At 51.3% G+C, this 24,317-nt stretch overlaps 1 protein-coding gene across 2 annotated transcripts in view; it reads left to right on the top strand.

The window, feature by feature from the left end:
* The first annotated feature begins 571 nt into the window (after nucleotides 1-571).
* The window catches only part of LOC307076767 (pecanex-like protein 3), a 35,310-nt gene continuing 11,564 nt past the window's right edge, over nucleotides 572-24,317 (top strand). The window contains exons 1-29 of one of the 2 annotated variants that reach the window (XM_079737877.1): nucleotides 572-951; nucleotides 2,049-2,145; nucleotides 2,260-2,529; nucleotides 3,481-3,689; nucleotides 4,285-4,390; nucleotides 4,632-4,671; nucleotides 4,915-5,013; nucleotides 6,120-7,952; nucleotides 8,800-8,929; nucleotides 9,605-9,777; nucleotides 10,347-10,404; nucleotides 10,719-10,896; nucleotides 13,000-13,157; nucleotides 13,715-13,868; nucleotides 14,474-14,506; nucleotides 14,909-15,080; nucleotides 15,713-15,823; nucleotides 16,275-16,366; nucleotides 16,569-16,678; nucleotides 17,440-17,545; nucleotides 18,357-18,449; nucleotides 19,021-19,171; nucleotides 19,708-19,852; nucleotides 20,904-21,081; nucleotides 21,372-21,480; nucleotides 22,140-22,269; nucleotides 22,380-22,438; nucleotides 22,682-22,897; nucleotides 23,682-23,935. In XM_079737877.1, the coding sequence (XP_079594003.1) occupies nucleotides 2,377-2,529; nucleotides 3,481-3,689; nucleotides 4,285-4,390; nucleotides 4,632-4,671; nucleotides 4,915-5,013; nucleotides 6,120-7,952; nucleotides 8,800-8,929; nucleotides 9,605-9,777; nucleotides 10,347-10,404; nucleotides 10,719-10,896; nucleotides 13,000-13,157; nucleotides 13,715-13,868; nucleotides 14,474-14,506; nucleotides 14,909-15,080; nucleotides 15,713-15,823; nucleotides 16,275-16,366; nucleotides 16,569-16,678; nucleotides 17,440-17,545; nucleotides 18,357-18,449; nucleotides 19,021-19,171; nucleotides 19,708-19,852; nucleotides 20,904-21,081; nucleotides 21,372-21,480; nucleotides 22,140-22,269; nucleotides 22,380-22,438; nucleotides 22,682-22,897; nucleotides 23,682-23,935 (5,250 nt within the window). In that variant the 5' untranslated portion in view covers nucleotides 572-951; nucleotides 2,049-2,145; nucleotides 2,260-2,376. Of the gene's footprint in view, nucleotides 952-2,048; nucleotides 2,530-3,480; nucleotides 3,690-4,284; nucleotides 4,391-4,631; nucleotides 4,672-4,914; nucleotides 5,014-6,119; nucleotides 7,953-8,799; nucleotides 8,930-9,604; nucleotides 9,778-10,346; nucleotides 10,405-10,718; nucleotides 10,897-12,999; nucleotides 13,158-13,714; nucleotides 13,869-14,473; nucleotides 14,507-14,908; nucleotides 15,081-15,712; nucleotides 15,824-16,274; nucleotides 16,367-16,568; nucleotides 16,679-17,439; nucleotides 17,546-18,356; nucleotides 18,450-19,020; nucleotides 19,172-19,707; nucleotides 19,853-20,903; nucleotides 21,082-21,371; nucleotides 21,481-22,139; nucleotides 22,270-22,379; nucleotides 22,439-22,681; nucleotides 22,898-23,681; nucleotides 23,936-24,317 lie in introns of both variants that reach the window. The other variant, XM_079737876.1, reaches the window with a different exon arrangement.

The raw sequence follows: 24,317 nt of genomic DNA on the forward strand, positions 1-24,317 counted from the left end.
AATTCTGACTTCTGAGATTTAAAATTCTGACTTTAAAGTCAGAATTCTAAGAATAAAGTCAGAAATTTTCTTATGTGTGGCCCTGATCCTCTTCCGTATAAGCGAGGGTTAGGGTTGAGCAGTCTTACTTTCCTAATTGTTTGTAGTGCCTTTGAATAATATGGGGGACATGAATCGCAATATATAGCAGAATAAAATCACAATAATATTGAATCGTGGCCCAAATATCGCAATACTATCGAATCGTCACATTTTTGCCAATTCCTACCCCTAGAAAGGGGTAGGAATTGGCAAAAATTCCTACCCCTTTCTGGGGTACGTGAGTAGCCCTATTCCTGAGTATCTGAGTAGCCCAGTCTCTTAACCACACTCTGTTTTACTCAGCTGTGACGCGTACGCAAGTGGCCAATCAGTTCCATGGGAATCTCTCTCTTGCCGTACCTTCCTGTGTGTATGTATGTGTGTGTGTGTGTGTGTGTGTGTGTGTGTGTGTGTTTGTGTGTGTGTGTGTGTGTGTGTGTGTGTGTTTGTGTGTGCGCGCGCGCGTGTGTGTCTGTGTGTAAACTAGTTAGCCAAATGCTAGCATGCTATGGGTGCTATATGATTTTGAACATAGCTACTGACAACCTTTCATGAATCATACGCAAAGCTACGGCAGGAAGAAACACATTTCGCTCCACATTAAACAAAAATGAAGAAAGAGATCCGCTGCCGGTGGACCTGTGGACAGCTTTTGCACCAGAGAGGTTGAGACACTTCGGCCAGCAACACAGACAACCATGAGAAGTTAGCGAATGGCTACGTTAGTCAAGCGATAACTTTACTACAGCTCTGCTCATGGACCACCAGCTGCCCGAGCTAGCCTTCTGACATGGAAAAGATACATCAGAGATGTTTGGATGTACTGACAGAAGGCGGAAGGAAGATGAACTTCAACCAGCAGAAATGCTAGTAAGCCATGCTAGTAGGCTAGCTCTAAGAGGCTGTTAATGTTGGGAACATTTTATTTTTAAACAGTGAAATGAGTGGGACTTTCACTAGCGTTTGAGCACTGGGCAACTGTTAGTGGCGTTTGATTTGGAAAATATCGGGGAGTGGTGGAGTTTGGGGGGCTTGGGATGTGCTTGGTTCTAGGTAAGTACTAGTAACTTAGGTTAGCAGACGTCTCAGCTGACACCCAACAGCTAATGCTGTTAGCGGGTCTACGGCCTAGCGTTACCCGGTAACCACCGCTTCTAGGTCGGCTTGTCTAGTGACCCAGCTAGCCATGTTAGCAAGAAGGCTAAGCTAAGCTAAACTAAACCTGCTGGGGGCTGACTAGTTTTTATAACTTGGGAGCTATGACATTCGGTCATTTTTAACACTTCAAAGTCCTTGTCACCTCACTGAACATATAGTGAATATTGTCGGTGTGTATGTGATTGTTGGAGCTTTAATGTCCTCTGAGAGGATCCACCTAGCCTGTAGTCAGGTGCGGTGACTTGGGTGTGTTGCTAGTGGTCTGAAGCAGCCCACTTCTGTCTTATCCTAAAGTTGAGAAAGTATTGATCAAATTCCTATTGACCTGCATATTTCCGCTGGTGGACATTAAGGCTAAGTTATACAAAAGTGCTCTGTGCTGATCGATTCATTGATTGGGAAGTCACTGTTGGGATATTTTGTTTTCGGTTCATGTTTTACCTTAATGCTAAGTGATCAGCTAACCCGGGCCTCTTATTCTCAAGCCTCTTGGCTAGTGCAATGCAACTGTCAACTGATGCACTGCTTAACGTCAAATACACGTATTATACCTATTGAAACTGATTTAATTTAATTCGGTGTATCTAGCTTGTTGTCGGTTGCTTATTTAAAGCCTGGACAATCTGTAAATAATGGTACTATAGACACATAGTTAAATGTAATTTTACATTTGTTTGGGTATAAATTATTTTTAAAGTTTGCCATTCATCTGACATTTGTGGGGACTCTATATTTTAACTGAATTAGGCAGGCATTGCATTTGGACCAAAAAACGAAATACTTCTGATCATTTTATTTATTTTTTACAGATTCATGTTTCTATATGCATTCATTGGATTGCCAATGTTCCAAAAAGTCCCGTTCCTGAATACCTGACCAGGATAAGGACACGGATCTACAACAGTGGTAAAGCGAATGAGGGGATTCCAGCACAACAACATGCACAGACTCCAATCCAATTTAAGGAGCACAGGAGACAAGCCTGAGACCACAGTTCTTGATGAACCCATCTTTGTTCAGCTGCCATCCCCAATGGAGCTACTGCTGTAGACAGACGGCTCTGTGGCTGCCACTGCTGCACGGTATCCTGAGCTCCTGCGTCAAAGGGAGCCCTGCTGTTCCAACCTGGACGTGGACATGGGTTCTCAGGCTCTTCAGATACTACGGCAAGGGGTTTGGGCCTCCCTGACGGGGGGCTGGTATGTGGACCCACACCAGAGCACGTTCTCTAACTGTTTCCACCTCTACCTCTGGATATTCCTACTGGCCTTCCCCTTCCTGTTGTACATGGTGAGCATCCTTTCATTGTGATCTCGCTGGGCGGTTTAGCTACACAAATAAATATACTAAACTATCATGTCAAATGTGAAGACTTTGAACAGTTGGTAACTGTGAACCGATTTAGCCGTTGAGTGCTGGCTGTGGTTAGACCCCTTGCTCCAAGGGGATTCCAGGTTGGCGGAAGAAACTGGGAATCAAACCCAGGATAAATAAATTGAGCCTACAAAATACTAGGCTAACTTGACATTGACAGGCGTTTTCTCAGAAGGTCACCAACCATTGTATGAATAAGTCGGTTTAAGTTACCTTGGGGTACACTGTGGATGACACAATCCCTTCAACACAGACACGTTTTATTATGGTTACTGTGTTGTAACGTCTGGACCAACGGAAAAAATACGAGCCAAACAGGATGTATTACTCAACAATCATGCATGGACTGGAATGCTGGAATAAAAATAAGGTTGAAGTGCATTTTTGTGTCCGAAAAGGTTAAACCACATCTAACTCCCAAATGTCCTGACTTGGATTAATAAAGTACTGTTATCTAATCAAAAGCCAATCATAATTTGCATAGGCTAGACAAGTGTCCTATTTTCCATGTGAGTGGATATTACATATCCGGAATATGCAGTATGAGTAATCTTTTTGGTGCTGTTGTTGGAGATTGAGATATGAGCTAGACATGGCTTGAAAACCTCTACAAAGAGGAGGAAATGGCTGCAGGCAACAATTCCAGTCTTTGTGGGTTGAGTAACACTTTGGGGTGGTGTTTATTTATAAACTATTCTTCTGTTTCGTTTTATACATATTAAAACTACATGCAGCAGGTTTTTTTTCTCAAGCCTAGTTTCAATGGGGACACTGAAAGGTTTTCTATCGAATGTGAACCAATGGCTGGTTTGTGGAATAGTATTTGATTGATTTTAATACACCTGTCATCGCGTGTTCACCCTACAGGCTCTCCCTCCTAGCCTGTTAGTCGCCGGCATTTACTGTGCCGTGGTGGCGGTCTTCTTCACCGCCATCAAGGTGGTGAACTTCCGGCTGCACTCCATGTTCGACCTGGGGGAGATCATAGAGAAGAAGCAGGCCTCGCTCTCCACAGACGCCCCGCGGTTGGAGGAGGGCGATGAGGGCTCGGGCACCCACGACGGGAACCAGCACAGGTAAGGCGACCTAGGAGATGGGCTGGCTCAGTCGTAGTTCTGAGGAGGAGTACCTTTACATTTAGCTTTAGACACTTGCAGTTGAATCGCTGATAACCGTCAAAAAAGCATACAATCAGAATTGGAAAATCTGCAAAAAAAAGCGCAGAGCCCCCGGTAAGTGAGTGGATAGGACATGGTGCATGCCCACAAATTGCATCCTAAATTCAATGCTGAAATTGCAATGCTCAAAAGTGCGAAAGTCGAAGAAGTGCCAGAGGATGATGTATAATGACTTTCTTTCCCCTTTTAGGAGCAAGTTAATTTATTTAGCCCTTTATCGCAACGCAGGTCTCAAAAGCCTATACAGGCTGGCATTATAATACGCCAGTCTTAACAAGCCCATAGCCCACCTAGAGGACAGGAGAGAAAATCCCTACAGCCCCACACGCATGCAAATAAGTAACTCATCAAAGGGGTCACGGCGAGGAGGTGCAATGGTGTGGGCAGTAATGGCAAACTAAAAGTCACTCAGGAAGCCATCAAAGTTCTGCTGGAGTCAAGTGCGCCCGACCACAGGGAAGTTGTGACCGTCGCTGTCCTCCCTCCTTTGCAGGGACAGCCATGTTGGCGTGGAGATGACGGTCTTCCGGAAGGTCAACTCGACGCCGCCGGTGCGCTGCAGCTCCCAGCACTCTCTGTTTGGCCTCAACCAAGTGTCGGTGAGCCACGCTACAGCATATCCTACAGTCACATACACCAGCCCCCGCGCCGCAGTCCATTCCCTGAGTCATAGCGAAGAGGGTTGGGATTCGCTCTGCTGAAGGTCACATTCTTTCGTATAATAACTTGAGACGCTCGTCGTCTCCGTTAAAGGGGTAATTTAACTGAATTAGAGAGTAAAGTGAGGCGGATTCCTGAGTGCTAAATAACAGATTTTCCCTGTTCTTGTTTAATTTAAAGGAGTTTCTACCACAGCTAGAGGATACAGGAGGAACCAAGGGTAGGTATTTTAGTTTCATGGCCTGCGTCCCAAAAATAAGGTGTGTGTTTCTGTGTGTGTTTCTGTGTGTGTGTGTGTGTGTGTGTGTGTGAGTGATGTATTGCAGTATTCAAAGTGAAAAAAGAATCGAGGCCTTTTTGTTGTTCCAGCCCAATCTTTTATTCTTGCCTTCCTCCAAACATGCTTCTGCTCCTGAGTAACCGCATGTCTCTTGTTGGCCCTTTTTGTCTCCTGATGAATAAGATATGAAGGAGATGATGATGCAGGAGCACGGCTGCCATAACGTCATGTTGACCACAGCTAATCGAGGGCTTCTTCGCCAGTGCTCCCTGGACACCATGAGTAAGCCCAGCGCTAATCTCTTCTTCACAAGCTCTGAGAAACACAACAAGGCCTAACCCTGCTCTATTGTGTTGTAATCCACTTAGTCTACCCTTCAGTCGCTGTTGCTTTGTGGTATTCGGTTGCCCCTAAGCTTGTATTTACTGCCACACATGGCATTGTGTGTAAAAGGTCCCTCGATCCACAATGCAAACGAAGGGATAGATTGTATTCAAAGCATGGTGTGTGATTAACGAAGGCACGGTTGTGCGGTGGCTGGAGGTTTACCCTCTCAGCCAATCAGATTCTGGGTTCCATTTCCAACACATCCACTGGCTACTCGTAGGCCTCCTTGAGCAAGAGTCCCAACCCCCCACCTTCTCCCCCGTATGCATTACATGTGGCTGAACTCACTGTACATCTCGCGGGGACTATTAGATTCAACTTAATTGTCTTTGCACTGTACAATTATGTTAAATACAGCGTTTTAACGTTGTATAATGAAATGTGAATGTGACAAAGTGCTAAGTTATGCATGGCAACAGTGAATACGTTGCATTCCACTAATCCATATAGTGGCTGTTAAAAGAAGGATAACACACAAATGATTGACTACCCTCCTCCTATCCCACCCAAAGCTCTGGTCGTTCAGCTCTCAGACACAGTAATACTTAATTGACCTCGAGCCATGTTTTTAATGAGTGGATGTGCAGAGCCAACAGAACAGCTAGTTAAATACCGTATTTTAGGATCTCGTATGTTAGCGAGGCCCGCCGAGCAGTCATCGCGGGCTAATTACCATTGGCTAACTGTCATTGGCTGCTTCTTTTAATGGGCTCCTTCGAACGGGCTTTCAAGGAAGTTTCCTTAAATGCCAAAAGCAGCTCCCCTCTGCTCAACCGGGGTCTGTATTAAATCTCCACCGCTCCTACTGCGCTCTCCTCCTCCCCCTCACAGGCCACAACTCCACAAACATAAGTTACCGTTAATGAGGCCTTCCTTCTTGCCTACGCTAATGACTCTTTGGCTGTCTTCATTACACTGCAGTGTAATCAGTCTAGCTGATATTCTGCCGTTGAACCCGATGCTGTATGTAGTCTATATCACCATCATCTCCCTCCGCCCAGGGGCCGCCACGGGGGCCCCGTCCTGCATGGCCGCAGCACGTGGATCGGAGTACCCGGGCCTAGTAAGCCTGCCCGCCGCGTCTGGCTTCAGGGAGCCCCAGGACCACCCGTCCATCCCCCCGTCCCCCTCCAGCCAGGAGGACGCCGGCGACAGGGAGCCGTCCCAGGAGGGGGAGCGGCGCCCGGGGCGGCTCTCTCCGCAGAGCCCCGGGGACGCACACGGCCTGGGGGCCTACTCGCCCCTGGGGGCCTCGGCCGAGTCGGAGAGCCTGGGCGGGACGCCGCTCAGCCCGCTGATCAAGAGCAGCCTGAGCGAGGAGCTGAGCGAGAACCTGCTGGGCCTGGGCCTGGACCCCGTCGCCTTCGGCCCTGGGGCCAAGCATCCGGGCAGCCGCAGCGGCGTGGCGCTGGCCGCCGGCTCCACCGACAGCTGCTTCAGCGCCGGCGGCGCCACCACGGACCGCGAGACCCTGAGCACGGTGAGCAGCTACCGCAGCGAGAAGACGGACTCTACGCAGCTGGAGAGCCCCTCGCTCAGCCTGCCGCGGCCCCAGGGCCCCCGGGCGCCGGCCTCGGGCGCCGCCGCCGCCCCGGGCCCGGCGGCGGCGGCGGAGGACGCCGCGGGGCCGGGCAGCAGCGACACGGACAACCTGTCGGACAGCGTGCTGCTGCGCTCGCCGTCCCGCGAGGCGTCCGTCGGCCAGGGGCTGGACAGGACGTTAGTGGAGGGGGAGGACCTGCCCCCGGCGCCCTCCGACCCGGCCCGGCCCCCGGCCGCCCGTGACTCCTCCCCCTCCAGCAGCGGCCACTCTGAGGTGTGTGACCTGGGCAGGCGACCCCCACTGCCGCCGCCCCGCCAGGCCAACTCCGTCCCCGCCGGGCTGGCTCTGAGCCTGGGGTGCTCGGAGCCCGCCCTGCACCCCTCGGCCCCCTTCCTCCTGTCGGAGCAGCCGGCGCCGCCGCCGGCCCAGCAGGTGGTCCGGCCCAAGGACCTGAAGCTGCTCCGGGCGGGCGGCGCGCCCCACCGGCCGGGCCGGAGGAAAGCGCCGCGGAAGCGCGCGGCGGCCGGCAGCAGCAGCTTCGACTGCGGCTCCTACAAGCGCCCCCACGGCCACCGGCAGCCCCGGGACTACATCCCGGTGCGCAGCCGGCTGGGGGCCAAGGCCTACAGCGAGAGCCTGTACGAGGACTCGAGCGACGAGGACGACGACGGCAGCGACATGAGCGCCGGCTCCAGCCTGGGCTCCCAGCGGCGCTACAGCTCCGACGACGACGACGACGACGACACCAGCTCCTCTACCTCGTGCTACTCCCCGGACCTCGCCGGCGTGGCCTCGTCCTCGCTCCCCGCCTCCGCCGCCGCCCTGCCGCCCCCCGCGTCCCGGGACGGCGACCTGTCGCCAGGGGAGACCGCAGCCCACCACCACCACCACCACAACAACAACACCGCCGCCGCCGCCCCCGCCGGCGGCGGCGGCGCGTCGCACTCCCGCGCCGCGCAGCGCTCCGCCAGCACGGCCAGCGCCAAGACCCACGCCCGGGTGCTGAGCATGGACGGGGCGGGGAGTCAGGGCAACACCCCCGCCCTGCCGGGCGCCCTCCTCTCCATGCCCTCCTCCTCCACCCCCGCGCCCCGCACGCTCTCCGTCTCCAAGTCCGACCTGGAGGCCCGCACCCTCCACATCGACGGGGGCTTCCCCGGAGCCCACCACCACCACCACCACCACCACCACCTCCACCACCACCGGCTGGACTCCCTGGGGGGCTCCTGGACCGGGAACCAGATGGGCTGGAGGGCTGGGGAGCTGGTGGAGGAGGGGGCTGTGGGTGGAGGTGAGATCCTATACATGTAGACCGTGTATCATATTAATGTAGATATAATGCAGAAAATGGGCAGGTTTTTTTTTTTTTTATGTAGATATAATCCTATAAATGTAGATGTAATGTAGAAAGTGTAATACTTTGTTGGAGCCGAAGGGGGGATTCAGGAGTAATAAATGCCACTGCAATAGTTGGAGTGCTACTTGTGGTTCAAGGGAGTGTCCCCCACTCGGCTGCACTAACTTCACCTTACAACGCCAACCAGCCTGAGTTAGTCAGGTGGGGATTCATTGTTACTAGTTTGATTAGGTTTTGTTTTGATTGACTGTCACTAGTTTATTGAGTTGGCTGGTGATTAACTGTCGCTGTGGTTTCATCGAGGTACGTCCTGATTCACAGTCACTGTAGTGTGATTGAGTTAGGTGATGATTCGCTATCACAGTAGTTTGATTAAGTAATGCTTCAGGGTGGAGTGTAGGAATGTCTGGTTTGAAGTGCAGCTTTGAGTGTTTCAGATGAAATCTATTGGGGCATAATTGTCTTAGTGAACCTATATTTGCGGAGGCTGTTTTCTGTGCACTCGGCTGATGATTCATGGCAAGTCACCGTCCTGCGGTAGCTTTTAAATCACTGCGGCAATCTCCGCTCCCAGCCAATTGATAATCAATGAAATTGATAATCGCTGCATCTCATTGTCACGGTACCGCAGGGCGCAGAGACGCTCCCTCACATATTCAATTGGAAACGTGGGGCGGCTTGAAAATGTATAAAGTTACTAAAGTTAGAACTTGAAAGTGACACGGTATACTTGTCATCTCCTCCCCATGCCTTACTGCGTCTGGTGCTGATGCTGCTGTAGCCATGGCAACAGAGGAGGGAAGCAAGCGGGACTCGGTCAGCAGCGTGAAGAGGACCCAGGCTATCCGGCGGAGACACAACGCCGGGAGCAACCCCACCCCTCCCCCCTCCACCATGGGCTCTCCCCCCAGGTGGGTACACACACACACACACACACACACACACACACACACACACACACACACACACACAGGCTTCTTCATGCCTTGCCTCTGTTCTCTCCATCTCTGCCCCTCCCCTCCTACCCCTGCACCATGCAGTCCACTCAACCGCCTGTTTTTTGATTAAACATTCTCATAATGGCCTTGCACTTGTCCATTGCCTTGGTTGATTTTGTTTTGCTACTTCTTGCTGCTGATCATCTCTATGTGCATTCTCATTATGCTGTCTTCATTAGGTTCGGTATTGCCCGAAATTCCTCGCACAATACAATGATGGGGGCTAGATAGACAAGTGGATAAGGGGTTTGACTCCTCTAGAAATCTAGATATAATCGATATTAATGTAAAAAAATGATACAATATAAAAATACACAATAAATAATTCAACCGCAGACTAAACGGTTGAATTCACATTACTGCACAATATTGGAATATTGATGTTGAACAGTATATTATTAATATTGCACGTGTTGGTGTGTATGTGGTCTCCTGGGATCAGTGTCGATTGTAAAGTCAGGCGGCAGCAGGAAGGAGCGGCGGTGCTTGTGAACGGCCCCCCATCCACTGCTTATCTCCGTGGTGGACACACACTCTCCCGTGCCGGAGTCGGCTGAGGTTGTCACCTGTGTGTGTGTTTTCCCACAGCCTCCAGGACCTCCAGCGCGCCCGCACCTCCTCCAACTCCAGGAACCGCACCCTGCCCTCGGCCCTGCAGTTCGCCTCCTCCCTCCTGTTGCCCCGGGGGGGGGGCGTCCACGAGGCCTCCACCTTCGACGACACGTCGGAGGGCGCCATACACTACTTCTACGACGAGAGCGGTGAGCGCACGCCATCCGTCCATCTGCTGCAGGCTTCTAAAGGCCCCGAGGGGGCATCTTTAGTAGGGAACATGGGCGTTCCCGGCTGTTGAGTCGAGCTGCACTGTGACTTTGCATAGGATTGTTCACCGTGATCAAAATACGTGGTGTAGTTAGTGCTGCTCGATTATGGGAAAAATCATAGTGACGATTATTTTGGTCAATATTGAAATCTTTTTTTGGAACTGAGAACTTTGAAATTTTGCCTTTAAAAAATACACGAAATGGTCAAAAAGAAAATGCCCAATCTAAAATGATAAACATAGGTCTCCAGCTGTTCTGCCCTTTCTATAAAACATAAAAAAAAAAAAAAAATTGATTATGTTAATTTTATGATCGTTTGACTCTAAAATCGAAATCGCGATTAAAATTCGGTTATCGCCCTGCCCTAGATGCAGTTTGAAATGTTATTGCGGCGTCTTCGCGGCCGGATCGGACGAGGCCCCAATTGTTTGAACCTGATCAGCAACACAGGAATTATATTCTGGGGTGATAGCCTGTCCGCTGATGTGCAGTGTTTCCTGTTGTAGGAGTGAAGAGGTCCTATACGTTTGGCCCTGCCGGAGGAGGATATGAAGACCCTATGCAGTAAGGCCTCGCGCTCTACTCGAGCGTACTACTTTTGCTGGTAGCATTTCTTCGGTGCAGAAGCTCAATCCAAAGTTTTTCAGTAAATTAAACAGATGAATGTCAGCCTTCAAATTATCGCCTTTTTATGCAGCACAACCTTCTCCAGTGTTAAACACGGTCGCTACGCTATTATGTTTGAGCGTATTATATTGAATTATGCGTTGCTGCTATTGAGAAGAAAGGCACCGCGGGCATAGATTTCGATTAGCCTCACCATGGGAACCGGTAGCTTTCCCCCCTGCTTGAACCCCCTTGACCCCCACCCCTTGCAGGGAGAGGGAGAGGGAGCGGCAGAGAGAGATGGAGCGGGAGAGAGAGAGGCAGTCCCAGTCGTCGAGCTTCACCTCCACCGAGGTTCAGGAGGGGGCGCCGGCCTTGTCCATGCTCCAGCCGCGGCCTGTGGTCCTGCAGGGCATGCGGGTGAGACAGGTGCCCCTGGAGATGCCTGAGGTGAGCCTCACCTGGGTGAACACCCACAAACCCCTTTTGATTCGAACCAAGGATTATCAGACTGTTATTATTATGAAGATGATGCATCCAATTAAAAGGTATTTGTTTTAATCGTTGAGGGCAGGAAAGTCTAGTGGTTAGGGTGACTCCCAGCCGAAAGGTCCTTGGTTCCAACCCCACTGGCAGTCTACCTGAATGCATCTATAAACACGATGCCCCGGATCTAAAATATGTCTTAGATATCGTAAGTCCCTTTGGATGAAAGCTTGTATTGAATGACTAAATAGTCATTTGTAAATTGGCTATTTAGTCAATGAGTTTTAAGTCCTCATACCGTATACCATATAAGGGGAAAAGAAAGAGAGGGGATGTGTCAAAACTGTTGACTTGTTAATAACGACGTGTTGTGATTGTTCATTAAATGGGTGCGTCTGTCGAGATGTGAAATTGAGTTAACAAGAAGAAGAAGAAAAACTCAATAGCAATAGCCTTCTTTTTATTTCATTTTCTAAAGTGAAATGCTTTATTTTAAGAGGCACATTTCAAAGCTCTGGCTGTTCTTTTGTTTTGTTTTTTAAGGCAGTACTTATTCATAGCAAAAGATAATTACATAAAACATCAAACAAATAATGTCAGATACTACCTGTGTATGCTTATGTAACCCCATGTTCCCCCTGTGCCCCCCGTTGTTCCACCTTGTTTTCCATGTTCCCCCCCTGTTCCCCCCTGGTTACCCCCTGTCCCCCCCGTGTCCCCCCCTGTTCCCCCCCTGTCCCCCCCTGTCCCCCCCTGTTCCCCCCGTGTCCCCCCCTGTTCCCCCCTGTTCCCCCCTGTTCCCCCCGTGTCCCCCCCTGTTCCCCCCTGTTCCCCCCTGTCCCCCCCTGTCCCCCCCTGTTCCCCCCTGTTCCCCCCGTGTCCCCCCCTGTCCCCCCCTGTCCCCCCCTGTCCCCCCCTGTCCCCCCCTGTTCCCCCCTGTTCCTCCCCTGTTCCCCCCTGTTCCCCCCCTGTTCCCCCCGTGTCCCCCCCTGTTCCCCCCGTGTCCCCCCCTGTTCCCCCCCTGTTCCTCCCCTGTTCCCCCCTGTTCCCCCCGTGTCCCCCCCTGTTCCCCCCCTGTTCCCCCCGTGTCCCCCCCTGTTCCCCCCCTGTCCCCCCCTGTTCCCCCCGTGTCCCCCCCTGTTCCCCCCGTGTCCCCCCCTGTTCCCCCCGTGTCCCCCCCTGTTCCCCCCCTGTTCCCCCCTTGTCCCCCCCTGTTCCCCCCTGGTTACCCCCTGGTTACCCCCTGTCCCCCCCTGTTCCCCCCCTGTTCCCCCCGTGTCCCCCCCTGTTCCCCCCTGTCCCCCCCTGTTCCCCCCCTGTTCCCCCCGTGTCCCCCCCTGTTCCTCCCCTGTTCCCCCCGTGTCCCCCCCTGTTCCCCCCCTGTTCCCCCCGTGTCCCCCCCTGTTCCCCCCGTGTCCCCCCCTGTTCCCCCCTGTCCCCCCCTGTTCCCCCCTGTTCCCCCCCTGTCCCCCCCTGTTCCTCCCCTGTCCCCCCCTGTCCCCCCTGTTCCTCCCCTGTCCCCCCCTGTCCCCCCCGTGTCCCCCCCTGTTCCCCCCTGTTCCCCCCGTGTCCCCCCCTGTTCCCCCCCTGTCCCCCCCTGTTCCCCCCTGTTCCCCCCCTGTTCCCCCCGTGTCCCCCCCCTGTTCCCCCCGTGTCCCCCCCTGTTCCCCCCTGTTCCCCCCGTGTCCCCCCCTGTTCCCCCCGTGTCCCCCCCTGTTCCTCCCCTGTTCCCCCCTGTTCCCCCCGTGTCCCCCCCTGTTCCCCCCCTGTTCCCCCCTGTTCCCCCCTGGTTACCCCCTGGTTACCACCTGTTCCCCCCTGGTTACCCCCTGGTTACCCCCTGTCCCCCCCTGTCCCCCCCTGTTCCCCCCCTGTTCCCCCCGTGTCCCCCCCTGTTTCCCCCCTGTTTCCCCCCTGTTCCCCCCTGTCCCCCCCTGTTCCCCCCGTGTCCCCCCCTGTTCCTCCCCTGTTCCCCCCGTGTCCCCCCCTGTTCCCCCCGTGTCCCCCCCTGTTCCCCCCGTTCCCCCCCTGTCCCCCCCTGTCCCCCCCTGTTCCCCCCCCGTGCAGTTCGACCTGGACCACGAGTCTCTGCAGGAGTCCCAGGAGAACACGCTGATGATCGAGGAGAAGGCCAAGCCCAAGCAGTACTACCGCTTCTGGGTGCTGCCCGGCCGGTGGCTACGGGTCCGCTACGACCGCCTGGCGCTGCTCGCCCTGTTGGACAGGTAGGGCTGCCCCCAGACGGAACCGGGGTACCAGAGTGTTGCAAACACACAGTCTAGCGGTCAGGGGGTTGGACCTCAAGTCGAAAACTTGTCTGGGTTCGATCCCCATTGTCCGCATTCATACGCTATCTCGCTCCTTGGAACGTGATGCCCTGATTCCCCTACCCCAGTGGTTCCTAACCATGGGGTCCCCTGTTATGCCTATGGGGTCACAGGACGTTGCTGACACAAGCTGTAGATATTTGATGCAAGCAAATAATTATTTTCTAAAAAAAGTTCTCATAGATGTCCTGTGTATAACAAACAGCCTGCATATTGATTACATTACTTACATTTTCAGAGCTAGTAATGTGGCCACGGGCCATGGGGATGGTAAACACTACCCTACCTGCTCATTAATGACATAATATTCATTAAATTAATTATTTTTAATAATAGATCTAATCTAAATATTCCCTCTATCCAATGGCTATAAAGCCAATCATGACTCCCTTCTCTATTGTACTTCGAGCTTGTTCATTGATGGGGTATCTCTCTCTCTCTGGTGCCTCCTGCAGGAACCGGCGTGTGGGGGAGAATGTGTTTGCGGTGGTACTGGGAAGCCTGGTGGCCTTCCTGGGCTTCCTGCTGCTTCTGCAGGGGTTCTTCAGAGACATCTGGGTCTTCCAGTTCTGCCTGGTCATCGCAAGCTGCCAGTACTCCCTACTCAAGGTACTGTACCTCAGTATTGTGAGTGCTTAGTCAGTACTCCCCATTCAAGGTACTGTACCTCAGTATTATGAATGTTTAGTCAGTACTCCATCCTCAAGGTACTGTACCTCAGTGTTTCGAATGCTTAGTCAGTACTCCCTACTCAAGGTAATGTACCTCAGTATTATGAGTGCTTAGTCAGTACTCCTTACTCAAGGTACTTTACCTCAGTGTTGTGAGTGCTTAGTGAGTACTCCCTACTCAAGGTACAGTGTTGTGAATGCTAAGTCAGTACTTCTTACCAAGTTAGAAATACCTCCATCTGATGATGGGGTATTGGGTCACACCAGGTTCTAGTACCTCCACCAGATTGGTTAACTCGGTGCACAACCTGAGTGTTGTGTACAGTAACCCCACCTGATTTTGGAGTACTAGGTCAGTACTACTTAGACAAGGTGTTTTACTTCAATGTTGTGAGTACTTGGCTAGATATTGAGTTGTTGTTTATTGTTTTGTCTCACTTGGTTTTGTTCCTGTAAGTTTCCCATCCTTCAAGTCTCTTCTTTGAATTCAGTGTCACTTGCGTTGAGCATATGTCCTCTTCTTTCTTGTTCTCATTTCCATAGAGTGTGCAACCAGATGCAGCTTCGCCAATGCACGTAAGTCTGGTCAAAATAGATAATGACTCGAAGCGAATCAAGTAGACACTTAAGATTGATTTAAACATTCATTAAAATTCTGCAGCAGATGCATTATTTGTTTATTTTTAGTCAGTTGGCAGACATTTTTATGGAGAGCCACTTACCAAAAGATGTGACTACATAACAGAAAACACTTGGAAAGACTGCAGAGTAGCCGCAGGTACCAGAAAACACGAAATCTAACTACATTACAAAGAACTATTGGCAAGTGTTTAGAGTAGCCGTGGGCACAGAAAACAAGGTGAAGCATTGTTCTCTTCTCAGTGTTATAAGAACTAACAGCAAGACGTATTGTTGCTCGTGAGCTAAGCTTCACTCTTCCAACGTGTCTCCAACATTACACCACTGTTGTGTGTCCAGGGCCACAACTGGATCATCGTGTACAGCAGGCCTGTGTATTTCTGCCTGTGCTGCGTCCTCATCTGGGTCTTCGACCTGTCCGGCCGCTCCAGCAGCCTGCAGCCCTTCTCCCTGTACGGCGTCACCTTCTTCTCAGGACAGTTCCTGCTCTGTGCCAGAGACATGCTCATCGGTGAGGGACACCACGCACACCGGCCGAACATCCGTCTGGGTCCCCGGCTGTTGGCCGTACTTCTGTATTTCGATACACCGAAAGGAGTTCTGTAGAACTGATAGGATGTGTCCTCGGTATGGCACAGACCTCCACCAAGGAACCAGCTTGGTTAGGGGTGGTTGGATGGAAGGCTTGGTGGGAGTTTGCTGGTCTGGGGCCCCCATTAGAGACTGGTCTGGGGCCCTACATAAGGGACTTTCAGGAAAACAGGAAGAGGGCGGGGTCGGGAGAAGTCACCTCACATTCATCATGAACCCTTATTATTTTTGACTACAAGCTTTTTGTGACTTAAATTGTCCCATCACAAACCTAAACACTAAATTTGCTGCAAATCCGTGCTCATATTTCTAAGATATCCTGCCGAGGCTAAGAGACAGGCGAAAAATCCTTCTTGGCGGAGGTTGTGTCTCTATAAATCAAGAGCACAAAAGTACAACATGGTTAAATAAATGTATATAGATACAGGAATATAGATGTGAGTTCCCCAGTTGGTTGTGTGTGTGTGTGTGTGCGTGCGTGCGCCACTTTTATCACCTTGACATCACACTCTCTCATTCCCTTTGCTATCCCTTTTTCCCCCCATCCTCCAGTGCTTGCCTTATGTTTCCCTGTCATCTTCCTGCTGGGGCTGCTGCCTCAGGTGAACACCTTCATCATGTCTGTGCTGGAGCAGATTGACATGCACGTCTTCGGAGGAACCGGTAAGAGCTTACTAGGAGGGGGAGGATTATGATGAAACACTTTGAATAGCCTCATGGGAAGTCGTGTGACTGTCTTCACATCGCAGTGTGTTAAAAGTTTTCAAAAGGACATAAGTCGCCCTCACAGACGCTTACTTGAGGTCTTGGGCGCGTGTTTGACGTCCTTCTAGTGAACCTGGTTAGGGTGTTTTACCGTGTTGACTAGCACTACACTCGGATACCGTCACATGCTAGGGAATTGGTAGTCCCGGGCCAAAAGGTTCTGGGTTCTAACCTCGAGTGTCCGCAGCCTCACCTGTGGGCGTCCTTGAGGAAGGCGGCCTAACTTAACCCCTGCCTGCTCCTCAATCACCCTCATCTGGATCCTCCGTAAGGGGCGTTGGATGCAAATATGTCTGGTAAAATGACGAGGATGAGAAGCTAACGGTGTTCCCTGTGATGGTGTCCCCAGCCACCACCAGCCCCCTGTCCTCTCTGTTCAGCCTGCTGCGCAGTGTGGTGGTGGCGGCACTGCTCTACGGATTCTGCCTCGGCGCCATCAACGTGAGTGCAAGCACGATTGCCCTTCTTCCGTGCCTTGTCTGTTTCTAACTATCTTGCTGTCTCCCCCCCATCTCTCTCTCCATCCGTCTCTGTCTCGGTCTCTTTCTCTCTCCCCCTTTTTGTTTCTCTTCTCCCTCCCTCCCCCTGTCTGTGTCTCTCTCCCTCTGTCGCCCCCGTCTAACTGAGCCCGTCTCCGTTGCAGGCTCCGTGGGCCGATGCCCATGTGCCGGTGCTGTTCTCCGTGTTCTGTGGCCTCCTGCTGGCCCTGTCGTACCACCTCAGCCGGCAGAGCAGCGACCCCACCATCCTCTGGTCAGTCAAACACTAAACACCCGTCCTGCTGAAAGGTAATGTCGCGGAGATTGGGGAGTTGTCAAGCGAGAGGGAGAGCAGAAAGCTAAACTCAAACCAAAGTAAAGTTTCTCCACCAATGGGCTGCATTTCAAGCACTGCCATGATCGACAGGTCCGATGGATTCCCTGAATCAATCAGGGTAAAGATGCCAAAGGGGGTCAGACATGAGTTGGGAGCTGTCTCCCATTCAAATAGGCTCACATGGAGGCAGGTGCAATCCACTTATAAAACAGATATTCTCATAGAGAATTTCACTACCTAATAGCTGACCGATGGCTGTGTAATAACATAAATGATTGCTCTTAAATCTTACCTACAGCACCTTTTTCAAGGCCAAGTATGTGTCTAATCTCCTCAGTGGGTCTCTGCATCTGTGATTCTGAGCGCAGGCTGACAAAGCCTCTACATTTTGTGGATCCCCATCTGGTGATCTTTATGATGTGACGACGGTGTGTTGTAGAAGTTAACAACGGCAAGACCCTCTCCCCCCGCCTCTCACACGCCGCCGGTCCACCCTGATGTGTGGGTTCATGCGAACTTACGGCTCCTCGTGAACCCACGAAGAAGGAGAGTTTAGGCTTTAGACCAGCTGAACCGCTCACATCAGAACACTGAACTGTGTGTGTGTGTGTGTGTGTGTGTGTGTGTGTGTGTGTGTGTGTGTGTGTGTGTGTGTGTGTGCGTGCGCGTGCGCGTGCGTGTGCGCGTGTGTGTTCCAGGTCTCTTGTTCGCTCCAAGATATTCCCCGAGCTTGAGAACCGGGCCCCAGAGGAGCCCCCTGTTGAGATCAAGGACCCCCTGCCTGAGAAACTACACAACTCAGTGGTAAAGGACTCATTGACAACCACACCCCTCCGCCCACACACACACCGACCCCCTCACCTCCACCCTGAGGTTACAACTCACTCATCAGGATCTAAACACACATCACCCCTCCCCCTCCACACACACCACCACCACTTCACCTCCAACCGGAGGTTACACAGCTCCCCTACAACTCCACACTAGTGTTGTCAAAAATAGAGGTTTTTCGATTGCATATCGATACTGAATATTTGAAACGGTTTCAGTGCTCATTTTCTGCAGTATCGACACACCGGTACCAGCGGCGCTTCCTCACTCTCTTCTCCCGATAGCGAGCTGACAGACAACACACAGCGCTTCAGTGCCCACATACCCCCGCCCTCTCTCTTACTCAGTCGCACTGCTGTCTCCCGCTGTCTCACTTCACTACAGTCATTCTGCCGTCGTACCCCGTTATCAAGTTAAAGCCCTGTTATTTTTATCTGCTAATAAAAGAACAAAGTGATCGCCCTCAATGTGCGTTAATATTGCCCCGTGGCATTGCAAATGGTATTTAATATCGATATTCTTCAAGGTATTGTATCGAAGCTACAAAATCCAGTATTGCGACCACACTACTCCACACACATTAAGCCCTGTCACCCCCTCCCTGAGGTTTAACCACTCCCCTGCCCACACCGACCCACCACACCCCTCCACCTCCACACACACACACACCCGTCTCCTCCACCCAGGTGTTACAACATACCCCAGTCAGGTGTGTAGTGTACGTGTGTGTGTGTGTGTGTGTGTGTTTACAAAGGTGCGTACTATATTCTGTGTGTTCCTGCAGAAAGAGATTCTCCACTCGGACCTGGTGATGTGTCCCCTCATGGCCGTGATCACCTTCGCCATCAGCGCCAGCACGGTCTTCATCGCACTGCAGGTCTGACAGCCAGTCTGTGGTCTGACTGACACCTCATCTGGTTGGCCACTGTCTGTCTTTGCTCTTTCTATCCCCCTGGACTCACTGTAGCAGACACCTCTGTGTCAGCCTATTTATAATTTCTTTAAATCTTTCTTTGGTTCTCTTGCTGGTTTCTTTTCCTTTTTTTTCTCTTTATATTCCCCCTGGACTCACTATAGCAGACACCTCTGTTTCTGTTTATTTTTTTAATCCTTCTTTCTATTCCTTCTCCCTCTTTATTTTCCTCTAAATATCCTCACTGGACTCACTATAGCAGACACCTCTCTTCTTTATTTATTTTTTACATCTTTCTTTCTATCTCCTTCCGCTTTCTTTTCTATTGTGTCTCCATCCTTTTTCCCTGCTCCTACAGTCCCACTGTCTTTTTCTTTCCGTCTTTCAATAAAGATTTCAATTGACATAACAGCTGTTAACAATAAAATGATAACGATGATGAGTGATGATAATCTATGTTTCTCCGTTCCACTCCGTCTCTCTCCCTCTTCCCCCATCTGTCTCTGTCCACACTGTCTCTCTGTCTCTCTGCCAGCCGGCCCTGAGCTTGGTGCTGTACATCCTTGCGGGGGTGGTTGGTTTCTTCACCCACTACCTGCTGCCCCAGCTCCGGAAGCAGCTGCCCTGGTTCTGCCTGGCCCATCCCGTGCTTCGCTCCAGAGAGTACAGCCAGTTTGAGGTCCGAGGTCAGTGGACCTCACCTGACACAATTCTGTCAGGGAGCCATTGGGCTACATGTTCAGCTGGCCTACAGTAGCTCTCTCTCTTGATCCTCAAAAGATACACTTTTCAGTCAGTCCACATGGTCCGGTCCATTAAAGAACAAAGATCCATTAAAAATATAGATTCACGTTACCGGCCCGAGTACATACTCATAAGCTTCGGATAATTGTTTAGTTTTCTGGAACGATTAGATAAATGTGTTAGCGTCCACCTTGTTCTGATGTCCTCACACAAAACCAACAAAGGATCATTCAATACATTTCTAAATGTAGGATGCAGAATAAGAATTTCTTCTTCCTCCATTTTGACCTGATGCTAATATAAACGACACCTTAAGCCACTCTCCACTCAGTGTATTTTCCTTTAGAGAGGAGGCTGTGCAGCACTCACAGCCGACACTGTGCTCTGATTGTCCTCGGGCCTCGCGCCGTGAGCCACTCGAGGTAAAAAGGCGTGTGCTCGAGCGGCTAATGACTCACACGCCGCCGACCCTCCCCAGACGCAGCCCAGCTGATGTGGTTCGAGAAGCTGTACGCCTGGCTGCAGTGCGTGGAGAAGTACTTCATCTACCCCGCCGTGGTGCTCAACTCCCTGACCACCGAGGCCCGCAGCGTGGGCCAGAACCACAAGGAGCTGGACATCTAGTAAGCTGCTTCCCTTCCCTTTGTCCTCCCCCGTCCTCCCCTTCCCTCCTCACTCCGCTGTCCTCCTCTGCACTCAAAACAGGAGCATGCTCCTTCCTTGGACTTCCGTGCCCTTGAGCAAGACGCTGAAATTGGTTCGACACACACACTCAGTCCACTGCTCCATAACCATTTGCAGGACTGCACTCTGTATTTTAGATTTTATATATATATATATATATATAGAATATCCTCTCCATACAATGTTGTTTATTTTTCTAATATCACTCAACGTATACAAAACGTATTTGCAAACTTAAGATGTAGTCTATTTATGTAAGAAGGGAAATTCAGATATCACAGTATTATGTACACGGCAGTAAAGAGAAATTAAAAAAGTGATTGCATATTTTTTTTTAGAAAAAACGCCAAAGTAATTCAGAATATCAATATAGTCGATTAGTAGCAATAGAAAAAATTCCGATGTCAGTCAGGTGCTGTCATCGGCTCCTACAGATCAGGGTCACAATCATATGAGGACACTCTTCTCCCCAAGGCTGATCTATCATTGAAGCCTTAATCCTCGTTATCTTGGTCTTCCTCACAGTCAGATCTGTTCCCAGCGAGCTTGTCAGCAATCGGCACTGCATGTGTTAAAGTGCCGCAAGTGAAAATTAGCTTTCACTTTTAGAAGATCCTCACGTGCGGAGGTGTTTAAAGGCCCTCACTAATGTGTAACGTGTTACCACACAGCAGGGGTGGGATTTCCGTCCACTATGACAAAAATTTTACCACAAGTCTAATACGCAGTCTCTTGCACATTTTAAACTTTGTCTGTCTGTGTCTCCTTCTCTCTGTCTTTGTATGTTTCTCTTTGTCCTGTGCGTGTGTGTGTGTGTCTCTCTCTCTCTCTCCGCCTTCCTCTGTGTGTGTTATGTCCCTCTCTCGCTCTATGTTATGTCCCTCTCTCGCTCTGTGTTATGTCCCATCTCTCGTGCTCTGTGTAATGTCCCATCTCTCGTGCTCTGTGTAATGTCTCTGTCTCTTTGTGTGTCTCCGTCTCGCCCATCAGTAGCCGGGCTCTCTTTATCTCCATCGCGGGGATGAAGCTGATGCGCTCGTCGTTCTGCGCCCCGTCCCTGCAGTACGTCACGCTGTGTTTCACCACGCTCTTCTTCCACTTCGACTACCCCCACTTCTCCGAGACCTTCCTGCTCGACTACTACTTCATGTCCATCCTCTTCAGCAAGGTGAGAAGGAGACGCCCCCCCAAGCACACTGACCCTCACGAGGGGAAAAACAAGACTTGTGCGTATGTACGTATGGTGCCATTACACCCGGCGTTGCGGTCACTGTTGAGTCGTGATCTTTCCAGTACGCTACACACACAAGTGTGGTTGGGTGTGTGAGAATTCTTGAGTGTTTTTGTGTGTGTGTGTTTTGAATGGGTGCATCTGTCTTGGTGTTTTAAATGTGTGCCCATATCTATACGAGTGTGTGTGTGTGTGTGTTTTTGAATGTGTGTGTTCCTCCTCCCTAGATGTGGGACCTGCTCTACAAGCTGCGCTTCGTGCTGACCTACATCGCCCCCTGGCAGATCACCTGGGGCTCCGCCTTCCACGCCTTCGCCCAGCCCTTCGCCGTGCCTCGTATCCTTCGGCCACGCCCACAGTGCTCACCCCGTCCCCACCCCGTCCCCGTCTCCACCAGTTCCCCCTGGGGGGAGGACGTCCTGGTGCTTTGTAGATCTACAGGAGCGCTTCCCAGAGCTATCATCCCATTAAACCTCTGTCTTATTAGGGCGCTTAAGATTTGGAAAGGTGATGATTCAAACGAGTCTTGTGTTGTTCGGTGACAGACGAGTATGAACCAGAACGACATTTACACATAGTCATTAGGCGGCAGGCAGTTTTATCCGAAGCAACTTACAAGCGCTGCTGGCAAAGACATCAAAGCATACAATTCTAAATCGGAGGAGCTACTAAAAGCAGTGCTGCATTAAGAAAGTATTGCAGAACACACCGCCCCCTCCCCTGTCTGTACAGAGTGCCAAGTAGATATAGGAATCAGCGAAACAAGGTTACATTTATTTATTTATTTGCTTTTAAGTGCATAACAGCACGAGTGAATTCTAAGTGCAACGCAAGGCCTCAAAGAACAAGGAGTCCAGAATTGTCCTTGGTGGTGGGTCTGGGGAGCCGGAGCATGTGTCGCAGGGTCCTTCAGGGGTTTAACCACGGCTCGATCGGAGGGGGGGGGGCCTGTCTGTTCGGCTCCAGACGTCCTTAACCCACTCGTGTTGCCCCAGACTCGGCCGTGCTGTTTGTGCAGGCTGTGTTCTCCGCCTTCTTCTCCACCCCCCTCAACCCCGTGCTGGGCAGCGCCGTGTTCGTCACGTCCTACACCCGGCCCGTCAAGTTCTGGGAGCGCGACTACAAGTAGGTTTCTTTTTTTTAAGCATTAAGTGAACCGTGTCTTCCTCCCTTCTGTCTCGGGAGGGACAGAAGGGATAAGCGCTTTTCGTTATTATTTCCTTTGCCTTCCGCAGTACCAAGCGAGTGGACCATTCCAACACGAGGCTGGCCACCCAGTTGGACCGGAACCCAGGTATAAAAACCCCAGCGCCCCTTCTCCTTCCCTCCGTCTCAGAAACATAACCCTTTTCGTTTTCTCGAACCCTCCCCATGATGTGTTTTGCTCTCTTGCTCTCTTGCTCCGTCCCTCTTTTTCATCCTTTCCTTCGTTCCTTATTTTTCCTCTTTTTCTTTTTCTCTCGGTCTCTCCTTTCTTCCTTCCTTCCTTTTTTCGTTCCTCTTCCTCTCTGATCTCTCGGTATCCGCCTCTCCCAAGGCGCGGACGACAACAACCTGAACTCCATCTTCTACGAGCACCTGAGCCGCTCGCTGCAGCACTCGCTGTGCGGGGACCTGGTGCTGGGCCGCTGGGGGAACTACAGCACGGGGGACTGCTTCATCCTGGCCTCCGACTACCTCAACGCCCTGGTGCACATCATCGAGATCGGCAACGGCCTGGTCACCTTCCAGCTCCGCGGCCTGGAGTTCAGAGGTCAGTGGTGTTCGGTCCCGGGCTTCGCAACGGAGCAGATCTAGTTACCGGGCCCGGCTGAGAATTCTGCATCGGGGGGGACGGATTGCCATTTTTCTATACACGTTGAAAACACCCGATGTACAAAGAAGGATGTCTTCCTTCGTGAGGGGAATTCACGTGTCGACGTTTAAGAGTTCCGGTCGCAAATCGCTGCTCAACGATTTTGGACGGCCATTTCCATTGATCAGCACGGCAGCGTCTCCAAGCCGAATGAAAAGAGATGATTAGACCCGATGCTAGAGATAGGAGTGACTGGGCAGAGTCATTAGAGGTGTTTCTGGGAGAGAGATACCCAAGCATCAGTGTTGCATGGGGGGGGTTGACCTTTTTAAATGACAGTGCTTAAAATGAACACCTAGGAAAGAACTGAACTACATAATTATAGTGTAAAAGTGTATCTTCTTGGGGGCGGGGGGGGTTCACACTGTTTGACGCTATTTCTGTTTATTGGTTAAAATCAACCCTAAAGTCATTGTTTATTTATAAATGTTTGTATTTTTTGTTATCTTACAAACTTTATATCTTTTTGCATTACGGACGTGTTTGGGGGGCTAAAAGGGGGAAAATTATCAACTGTAAAATCTGTGGTGTTCATCTGCAACCGGTAAAACCAAACGGTCAAACAAGGCCAAACCGGCCACCCAGCTCATCCTCCGCCCTGGGGAGGGAGCTCCTCTTGAGCCCCTTACACCTCCAGCTGCTTCACCACCTCTCCCTCCCTCCCCCCTCCCCGTCTCCCCAGGGACGTACTGCCAGCAGCGGGAGGTGGAGGCCATCACGGAGGGGGTGGAGGAGGACGAGGGCTGCTGCTGCTGTGAGCCGGGCCACCTGCCCCACATGCTGTCCTTCAACGCCGCCTTTGGCCAGCGCTGGCTGGCCTGGGAGGTGGCCGCCACCAAGTACGTGCTGGAGGGCTACAGCATCAGCGACAACAACGCCGCCTCCATGCTGCAGGTGTTTGACCTGCGCAAGATCCTCATCACCTACTACGTCAAGGTGGGCCCATGCACACATGCATGTTTAGCAGATGGTTTTCTGCAGGTGCCGGATTTGGCAGGGCGCTCGGGATAAAATACTGTACGATATCATTTGGGACTGCCAATATGATGAATGTCCGTAGGCTTGCTATGATTTATTGTGCTTCTGAATATTTTGCTACACGATATTATGGTTTATCATGTTTGTGAACGTGGCCCTAAAGAAGAGAACCTAGCTAATACAATTGACAGTAGGCAACACTTTTACAGCCTCCTGTGTAGGGCGGTAGAATTATCTGCTTCTAATTGTAACTGGTGCACACTAGACTATTATTCTAATTTGGAAAACAACCACACACCTCACGATAGATGAGGCTACGTTTAACAGTTTTGCTCGTGAC

Source organism: Pollachius pollachius, assembly GCF_949987615.1.
Source record: "Pollachius pollachius genome assembly, chromosome: 6".
In the NCBI taxonomy this organism is placed as follows: domain Eukaryota; kingdom Metazoa; phylum Chordata; class Actinopteri; order Gadiformes; family Gadidae; genus Pollachius; species Pollachius pollachius.